This window comes from Perca fluviatilis, chromosome 24, assembly GCF_010015445.1.
Source record: "Perca fluviatilis chromosome 24, GENO_Pfluv_1.0, whole genome shotgun sequence".
Classification (NCBI taxonomy): Eukaryota; Metazoa; Chordata; class Actinopteri; order Perciformes; family Percidae; genus Perca; species Perca fluviatilis.
Genome location: NC_053135.1, coordinates 12,776,443 through 12,786,402, shown reverse-complemented (window position 1 = coordinate 12,786,402; position 9,960 = coordinate 12,776,443). Strand labels below are relative to the sequence as shown.

The window sequence follows — 9,960 nt, the reverse complement described above, 5'->3', positions numbered from 1 at the left end:
TTAAACTACAAGACACCCTTGAGCTGCCAAATGTCCATCAATAATCTGTGATATGCCAAAAAGAATTCATATTATGATGCAATTAATGAATCAATGCATTAATTCCAATAGTTGTCATACCTCACACTCAAACCACAGGCAAATGTGAATATTGAATGGACACAAAACCTGAAAAACACAAGCTCTATTACAATGTTAATAACTGCAGTACAGGACTAAGTTTGTAGCTTCAAGAAATAATACACACCATACAGAAAGTAATGCACAAATAAAGATGCTCCTAAATTAAGTATCTGGCTATGGGTTAATTTACATGAGGGGGGGAAACACTTCTCCTTCCCCCCCCCATTACTCCCTCCCTCTCTCCCTTCCAAGTTGAGTCATTTGTCAGACACTCTTCCCTTTAAAATGGTTTAAAAAAAAATGTATGGTTTAAAAACTTGTAGCCAAGAGTCACACAGACAGTCAGACAGACAACACATTTATTAAGTCAATAAAAATATCACCAAACATTTAAAACAGTAAAACACTTCAAAATAATCCCACATCCCACAACAACGCTGGTCAAATAAGAAGCGACAAAATAAAGGGGATCAAATCACATCAAATTAAAGCAGCATCAAATGATTACATCTTAAAACACAGAATCACATGTTCTATGGAAGTCAATTAAAAGGTTCGAACCAATAAGGCAAAAATGATTAAATTAGAAACATTAAGGCATGGTTGTGATGTCAACATTTGGATTATTCAGTATTTTCCAGCGTCAAACACACGAGTGATAATGTGCAGTGTGTTTTGTGTGTTGCATGGATATGTGCAAATATATTCAACACTGACCAAGGTGTTGGAGGTGATATCAGGCCACTCAGATGTAGCAAGAAATCATATGCAAAAATCACAAACTGGGGTCACTGCTCATTTTCTTACTCATCCAGCGCAGTTTCTATGGTCACAATCTACTGTGCGTTTAAAGTGCTCATATTACGCTTTTTGGCTTTCCCCCTTTCCTTTATTGTGTTATATATCTTTTTTGTGCACGTTATAGGTTTACAAAGTGAAAAAGCCCAAAGTCCACCCCAAAGGGACTTACCATCTCCAATAGAAAACACTGTTCCCAAACTGCTCCAAACAGCTCTATTGTAGTCCAGCCTTTACTTCAGAGACAAACATGCGTCACTTTGTAACACGTTATAATGCTCGCCTAGCTGCTAGCGTGGCACGCCCTCATGCTCTGCAACTGACTAGCTAGCAGTACTTACTGCGCATGTGCAACTCCCAACAAAGATGGTACAGAAGTGTGTAAAACAGGGAGCTCAACACACAGGGTGAAAAGAGGAGCTGCAGCAATGTGCAGTACAAAACATATGGCGTTTTCTGAAAATTAAAACCACATAAACCTATCCTGGTACAACCTCTAAATACAAGTATAAACCTGAAAAGGAGTATAATATGAGCACTTTAAGTGTTATTTTAATGAATTGAGCTATAATTCATTCTAATCACGATATTTTCTTACTGTCTCACAGCTTATAGTTTGTGACATTAGAGACACCAATTGACCTGTGACAATAGATCAGACAAAGTGCAACAAAGTGAATCTATATATATATATATATATATATATATATATATATATATATATATATATATATATATATATATATATATATATATATATATATATATATATATATAGCAGTCAGTTCACTTTAAACAAAGCTGATAAACAATCACTGAAGATGTCCTTTTAAGGTCTTGTGAATTAATCAACTGTTCGACAAAAAAGGTGCTTTATCTCAATATAACTTTGGTTAGCAAAGTAATGCAAATATACATTGTTTCGAAATTAGTGAACTGACAACAACTTGACTATAAACAGGCCATGACAGGGATGCACCAATGCCAATATGTAAAGTATACTGCACTGTAGGTCAGACAGTAGCTCAAGTTCTCATATCTCCATCCATTATAACTGATCAGAACAGTAAAGAGAATACATTGTATCAGATTTATTAGGATGGTGGTGAAACCCAATCATATCTCGGGAACTTATTTACTGTTGTCTTGCTGTTTAGTAAGGTAAGATTAGAACTATTTTATACTCCATATTAGCCAGTACCACTCACTGTTAGCAGTGGGGGGAAAAAAGGCTGTTAGTGCATCCCTGTTGTGACATCATACAATACGTCCATCCAGCTGTACAGACCGGGAACACTGGTGAACAGCTTTCTTGCCATTTCTGCCACAAAACTTAAGAGCAATAGTGCCTCAAGATTGCTTCAACTCCACCTTAACCATTGCAGCCCCTCCAGGTGACATGGGGGGTGAGTCAGATGGGGTTGACAAGAAAATAGAAAATCAAATACTGGCAGTCCTCGGAATGTCTTGGGAGTCAGCTAGATTCAGTTTCTGACTGGAGAAGCAGGGTAAAGGAAAAAAAAACGTTTTTTTTTGTTTTGTTTTTTATCAAAGATCATTGCTAAATGGATAGGAAACCTAAAAGCAGAGGTTTAACTCATTCAAAAGCAGTTAAGGACTAATATGATGCATGAAGAATGGTGAATTTTAAATATCCAAAAGGATACATCGAAGAACTCAGCTCCTCAAGCTGTGGAGAAAAAGAACATTTTGATCTTGTTATGCGTGTCAGCAGTTTGTTTGGCAATCTTTGATCACAGAAAAAAGGACCTTCTAGAGTTGATCCTGTGTCACATACAACAAGCAGCTAACTAAACTCAGAGTTTAACACGTGGGAGGGGAAAAAGCAGCTAAATCCTTGCTGGGATGTTGAGTAGTTACACCCAGACATGGGGGACTCGAGTCACATGACTTGACTCGAGTTAGACTCGAGTCGCAAATTTTAGGACTTGAGACTTATTCATGGCCAAAAACTGAAGGGAGATCTGTCCATCACAAACGTCCAAATAGTGGTTCAGCTGAATATGGGGACTGGAACCTGAATCTCTCCCAATTTGAAGTGTCTGATGAAATTCGACGTCAGAAATTTTTGTACTGCAGACGTTGCAAACTGTCGTTTGTTTTTTTCTTTGCCTGGTCAGATGTGTAATCCTTATAGCCAAACCTTATTATTTTCTGTACAGAAGGACATAGGTGCCGATTTAGGTTTTCCACCGTGGGTTCTCACACGCGCACACCCTTTAAAAAAGTAAAGTAGGCCTAGCCTAGGCTATCTTTCAACTCAGGACAGCACCACTTCTCACAAATACAGATAGGATTGGAGATGAAAAGTTTAACTGGCACGTAACCGCGATCAGCTTCGTGGGAAATTAAGAATCAATGCCACCGCCATAACCAGTCATCAGCGCCCATGAGAGGGATCCATGACGTTAAGTTACTAGCCATAGCCAGTGCTGTGCTTTTTTATCTGTGTTAATTTAAACTCTTCAGATGTATGTGGACGCAATGTCTTTTGAATATTGAGTAAAAAATGCAAATAAAATTCCAGCAGTTCATAATCACTGTCTTTAGCTTGTTTAAAAATGGAAACTTTGGTATGACTTGACTTGCTTGACCAAAGCTATGACTTGACTTGCTTGATTGTCACAAAAAATGACTTGGACTTGAAGGTTAAGACTTGAGACTTGCTTGTGACTTGTCCATGTGTGACTTACTCCCATCTCTGGTTACACCACATCAATGAACAGCTCCATCCAGAATAAAAGAGGTACATGCAACTGCACAATGAGCTCAATGTGCTGCATCACCCACATTTCAGGAAGTTTCTACTAAATGGTGGTTCTGTCTGATAAAAGACTATAGGCTATAACATCTGGGTGTCTTAAAGAATGCTATTACTCATAAATATAAGCAAACATAGTAAGGAATAAAGTCACACAGTCAACATTTTACAAATAATGCCATTACAGCAGATCAATTTCTGTTGTAAAAGCTAGTTTCTTTCAACTCAGGCTGCTTACCAAACTGAAGCCATTTTTTTAATCTTTCCCTGATTTTGAGAGGGTTATATATGCTTTTATCACAACTCGCCTGGATTACTGTAATGCTTTACATGTAGGTGTTAGCCAGGCCTCCTTACCGGAACTCATAAACAAGATCACATTACACCTGGTCTTGCCTCCCTTCGTTGGCTACCAGTTTGCTTTAGAATACATTTTAAGATTCGGTTGTTCGTTTTGAAAGCTCTTTATGGTCAAGCCCCAGCTTAGATCGCTGAACTACTGAAGCCGCACGCTCGTCTGAGGTCATTAAGGTCTGCTGACCAGCTACTCTTTGTTGTCCCTAGAACGCGGCTCAAAAATAGGGCAGCTCGAGCATTTTCAGTCGTGGCCCCCAAGGCTGTGCAATGAATTGCCTCTGCATGTCAGCTTGGCCCCCAGCCTTCACATTTTTTTAAATTATGACTTAAAACTCACTTTTATTCATTGGCCTTTAAACCTGCATGAGAGTTGTACTCTGCATTTTCATTTTCCAGTTTGTTAGTGGTTTTAAATGTTCATTTTTGTTACTTGTGTTTAAAATCTGTCCGAAATCACGTCAATGTCCAGCACTTTGGGCAACCTGGTTGTTTTAGATGTGCTTTACAAATAAAGTTGGATTTGATTATGGTAGGGCTGCAGCTATCGATTATTTTAGTAATTCCAACAATTAATCGAGTAATCGGATAAGAAATACTTTTATTCAATATTATTATTATATTAAGTGCATTTAAGTGCCATATTACATTGTTTTTAAAGAAAACATTTTCTGAAATGCAATAACAACCTCAAACTAAGGCATACATTAAACATACATAAACATTACCTTAAATTGTGCATCTTAACTTTCAGAACTATAAGTTTCAAGCTGAGACTGATCTGTATATAGGCCTATATGTAAATATTAGTTACGCTCAACCCATTTTCATTTATATATTTGATTACAATGCTACACAGCTCTGTTAACACTTATGCTAGTAGATCGTTGATCAGCTGTTTCTCAGTAGAGAGAGAGTGAGAGAAAATGGTGCGTAACAATCAGCTGTTTTTACGGCTCTTTAGATCAAATTGTGGTCACCGCTGCATATTTTCTTGTCTTTGATTTTGGTAGTTGTGTTTGGTGTAGTTTCATCGCCCATACGACTGTGATTTAGTTTTGTCGGGTCCGCTTTGCGGCAAACGATATGGAGAATTGAGAATGAAGCACTGATGTCTTGCTATTACTGTGGTAAGCTAGTTCGATTTCGCAGTAGACACACTGTACAGAGTTTTCGTTTTAATTACGTTTGAACTGATTCCAAACTTTGGACACTTTCTCTCGTTTTCTCCAGCCTGTCTCTGCTCTTCTCTTCTCTTAGCCCCTTACGCTCTTTCTTCATTTTGTAATCAGTCTTCATGGCATTCATGGGTCACCAACAGCGTCAGCCCGGTGTGCGAAAGTAATAATCCTCCGTGCGGAAACACTGTGAGCGATACGACGTTGGTAACATTAATTAAACAAAGCTTTGAGGCAAATCATTTTTGCATCGAGGATTTTTAGTAATCGAATTAATCGAGTTGCTGGAGGAATCGTTTCAGCCCTAGATTACAGACTTACATTAAGAAGTAATTTGTCCATGTTGGTGTCGCAGGCCACTTTCTTCTGGTCCTCTGGCATTTCATCCACCTCGCTGTAAAGGTCAAAGTGCAAACGAGCCAGCTTTTCCTGCATCTCTCTCACATGCTCCATCTGGTCAATGGAGCACTCATTGCCTGACACAAAGAGGGGAGACGTATTCAATTTAAACACCAGAAATGCTTAGGCATTTACATCAGATGTTAAACCTTCAGTTAAAATGACGTGTATACTGTCAAGGCTCTATATGACCCTCTGAAGTTGCACAGGGTTGTTTTCATCTTAAGACTCATGCGGGACAAGTTGTGTTCTGGTGAAGAGTCTCTTTCAAGTCCAAATTACCAAATGCTTGTAGTTTCCCTGAGTGGAAGTCGTTGAGGAGACTGAGCAGGCCGTTCTCCATCTCCTGTACATCTGACACATCAGTCAGAAAGGAGTGCTGGATGGTAGGTGCTGTCTGGCCCTGCTTCTGATTAGATCTACCACCTAAACCCAGTTGCTGCCTGGGTTTGTCTCGAACTCCCCTGGGAAAAGACAGAAACAAGCAGGAGTTATAATCAGGTCTGACTTAGCAACATAACATTACTTTCATTCTTTTATTTCTGAGGAAAATACGAAAAGATTTTTATCAAACTATTATTAGTAAAATAATCGTAGGTGCACAGTTGCTACCTCCTATTTTTGCTCTTTTGGCTCCCCGCGTTATGGCTTGAGCCGACGTGCCGTCCCCCGGAGGAAGCGGTGGTTTTCCGGCCAGAGCCACCGGTCGGAGCCGCGGTGCTGGTGGAGATCCTGGGACTCTTTCTCTTTAGCTTTCGCTCCTCCATAACTTCATGTTACGGTGCTGTCTGGATAGAGGGTAAAACACGAAACACTGACACCCGGAAACTGCAGCGCACTGTAGCTAATTCAATACCGAAACCTGTACCTAACCATCCAGAAACAGAGCTAGCTAACCCTTCAGATAGTAATGTGGTTCGGGACCAAGCTAACGTTAGCTTATCAGATAGCTGGTCGGCTAACCTTCAGACTGAGGCTGACTAGAGTGCCCGTTTAAGTTAAATACCGCAAACAGACACCGAAATACCACAGACAAAAGCCGATGGACACATTTACTTACAGTTACTGCTGAGCTTATCGTTTGTCGTCTGTGGCAAGGCTGATAGTCCACACGATTTAAACACTTGTTGAAACATGAAAAAAATGCGTATGTACCCCGCAGGCTAGTGAGCTAGCTAGCCTGTAACTCTCTGAAAACTTCCTGTTTTCGGGGGGACGCAACGGACCCAATCATGGCCAAATTCCAAATCAAGTATTCACCACTACATTATGGACTAAATACAATATGTCATCTCCCTTAACACGGTGATGAAATTACACTATTTCGGAATAGCACACGAGTATTTATTTTCTACTCAAATAATACCGTAACTTGATATAAAAGTCTCTCACCTACTCTGCTTAGTGTAACTCGAGGTCCCTTAACAACGAATTGGAACTGGGTACAACGGCGGCCGTATTCACAACACGACTTTGCTGGCTAAATATTAACACAAGTTGAGAATTTAAAAATATACTCATGTATTTGAAGCAATTAAAAAAAAAATAATAATAATAATAATAAAAAATCATTAAAACTACTTGATTACTGAGAAATGCATTCTAAGTCATCCCATTTCTCACAGTTTTACAAGACACTTTCTTTTTGTGTCCATATAATTTTATTTATTTATTTATTTCATGTATTAATTTAATGTAATTATAATTTAATATTCTCCTTGCCTATGTTTGTAGATATGTTGTCCAAGATCTTTGGAATAATAGCACATCTCAAGCAGATTTTTCCTTAGAAAGTGAACTAACTGTGACGGAGATGACCACATGGGGGAGACAAGTGATAGAAACATGAGTTTTAAAACTCAGGGCCATTTTCTGGGACCACATATAAGTGGTGCTATCATATGGTGGAGACCAGATGAGGGTCTTCCCTTATTAGGATTCTTGGATTCATAGCTCAGGAAATAATGCAACAGTAAAAGTGTGGATGTAAGGGTGCAGCCTCGTTATTGCCAAAGTCTCATTAACACAGGTTCCTGTTTTTAAGTTGTAGTAGGATTTCCACATATTTCAGTTCATGCTGTCAGTTGAACCCAGTTCCACCAAAAAAAAAAGGAAAAGGAACTTCCTTGAACCCACTTTTTGTTTGACCAGTTTTAGTTGTTTCACATGAGAGCATTTTCTATTTGTGTTTTTCCATGCTCTTTTCACTTATTTTTTTAGTGGGCACCAATCAGGATTTAGCTAATATGATCACACTACACCCATACAGTCCAAATGCAGTATCAACAAATAATAGAAATGGGGGTGGTTTAAACTAAAAATTTTGATTGGACCGTTCTAATTTTTTGATCTTTTGTGTTCCCTACCAAAGAGCACCTTCATTAAAACTTTTTTGAAATCCCCGCCCGGGCCCTTTTTTTTTATTTTTTTTTTTTTTATTTTTTTGTTATATAATAACACATTTCTTTTTTTTTTTTATTTTTATTTTTTTTTTTTTTTTTTTTTTAAAATTTTTTTTTTTTTTTTTGGTTTTTAAAAGTTTTTGGGCAACAAAAGTTCCCCCAAAAACCAAGGGATCAGTTTGATTTCGGGATTAGAAAGTTGATTTGAGAAACAAATTTCTGCTATTATTGAGTTTTTTTAATATTTCTTTTCAAGTTCCTTGAGTTAAACATGGCACGGCCTAATTGAGTTGAGTTTTGATAGACTTTTAAATGGATTCAATCAAGCCATCGCTTGGTCTAGACAGCTGGTTGCCAATACTTAAAAATGACCAGTGTATAAGATTCACTCACATTTAGTATTTTAATTTTATTTTTTTTATCAAACAGCACTATTCAGTCCTTCCATCATAGTATTTGTAGGCCATTGCCTTTTTTTTTTTTTTTTTTAAACGGTAGGGTGACCAATGAAATGGAAAAGTTCCCTGAATTCTTGAAAAAGTGCCAGTTTTTGGAAAACTACCTGCAGTGGAAAATGGACTCATGCTGGCAGATCATTTCCTCTCTGTGTTGCTGTGTCTCTCCCTCCTACCCATTCCTGCTTTGTGAGCTCGTGTGTGTGTGTGTGTGTGTGTGTGTGTGTGTGTTTGAGTGTGTATTTGCAGCGTGGCATCGGCTGAGTGAGGTGAACCAGGATAAAATGTTACAGATGAACACATTTAGACTGCCGCGTCCACACAGCCATTAACTTAGTGGATGTACACACATAAACACAGAGAAACACACACACACACACACACACACACACACACACACACCTATCTCTCATCCGTAATTGCCGTGTAGGTGCTGTTTGGAGAGCTAGCTACTAGTTACAGCCAGTTCATTCTTTTCCCATGTGCACGGCTGCTTGAATTATGTATTGGATTGTAAAATGGACGACAACTGGTTTAATTACACACCCCGTCTTACTGCTAATTCTAAGTTACCTGCCTTTCTAACGCAGCATTATTCCGTCATTTTAACAGGCTTGCTTTAGCCGCTGAAGACACTGTAATCTGGGACCAACAGTGATTTAAATAAATGAATCAAAAAGCATGTGCTGAGTCCCTATCAAGAGAAATAAGAGCTCCTGTTTTTTTTTGTCTGCAATGAATCATATCATTTTTTTACACTAAATTCACATCTGTTTGTCATTTTTTTGAGTGTTTCTCTCTGTGGACTTGACCCATAAATCAGAGCAGAAATGTTCATTTGGTATTAATCGTGAGAATAAAAGCTTGAAGGCCGCTCTATTGTTTCTATTCATGTGCGTGTTCCATGTGCATCCCTGTTCGATACTCTGTATCCCCCAATGTGACAGGACTCTCAGGGGACTTGTAAAGTAGACAATGTGTGTGTGCGCGCAGGTCTACTGGGAATCAGGGTTAAAGAGAAGGTTACAAGTGTGTGTGTGTGTGTGTGTGTGTGTGTGTGTGTGTGTGTGTGTGTGTGTTGTTTTCATCTCAGCAGCTGTGACCCAGAATAAGACATGTTTTTATCACTTCATGTTTCTTCATCTTCCCGATATACCTCTCGAACAGAAACAAATGCACACACAAGCGCAGTTGAAGTGAGTGTTTGGTATTAAGAATGGCTGCAGTAAATCCTTCTCAGTCTACTGTATAAATACATTCTCTATGTGTCTTGTCCTTGTCCCCCCACCCCGCATGCAAGGACAGGGAGCAAGGGACGCACACATTCACATGCACTGAGTAGGACTGCCTGAGATAGGGGAGGTGGGGCTGAGTAAAACAAAAACAAAAGCTGCACTGGTTTTGTATGCCTCACTGACTTCCAACATTACTGAAAGTAATTTAGATGTCTGATTTAGATGCAATTTGGA

At 38.8% G+C, this 9,960-nt stretch overlaps 1 protein-coding gene across 2 annotated transcripts; it reads right to left on the bottom strand.

The window, feature by feature from the left end:
* Positions 1 to 2,080: 2,080 nt before the first annotated feature.
* Positions 2,081 to 6,879, bottom strand: ccdc28a (coiled-coil domain containing 28A). Of its 2 annotated transcripts, none has more exons than XM_039793715.1 (6): positions 6,695 to 6,879; positions 6,247 to 6,418; positions 5,917 to 6,098; positions 5,557 to 5,711; positions 2,589 to 2,611; positions 2,081 to 2,416 (listed from the first exon to the last, which is right to left on the bottom strand). In XM_039793715.1, the coding sequence occupies exons 2-6, from the start codon at positions 6,399 to 6,401 to the stop codon at positions 2,362 to 2,364; spliced, it is 570 nt and encodes a 189-aa protein (XP_039649649.1). In that variant the 5' UTR covers positions 6,402 to 6,418; positions 6,695 to 6,879; the 3' UTR covers positions 2,081 to 2,361. The 2 variants fall into 2 exon arrangements, with proteins under 2 accessions (XP_039649649.1, XP_039649648.1); XM_039793714.1 differs by having other exon boundaries at positions 6,247 to 6,422; positions 6,695 to 6,874.
* Between the last annotated feature and the right edge of the window lie 3,081 nt (positions 6,880 to 9,960).

What these genes read in the sequence shown, in the direction of transcription:
- ccdc28a (XM_039793715.1), bottom strand. Translation starts at nt 6,401, where the DNA reads ATGGAGGAGCGAAAGCTAAAGAGAAAGAGTCCCAGGATCTCCACCAGC. An exon ending in CAAAAGAGCAAAAATAGGAG is followed by an intron (nt 6,099 to 6,246) that starts GTAGCAACTGTG and finishes GTCTTTTCCCAG; the next exon opens with GGGAGTTCGAGACAAACCCA. An exon ending in GAGGAGCTGAGTTCTTCGAT is followed by an intron (nt 2,417 to 2,588) that starts GTATCCTTTTGG and finishes CTGCTTCTCCAG; the next exon opens with TCAGAAACTGAATCTAGCTG.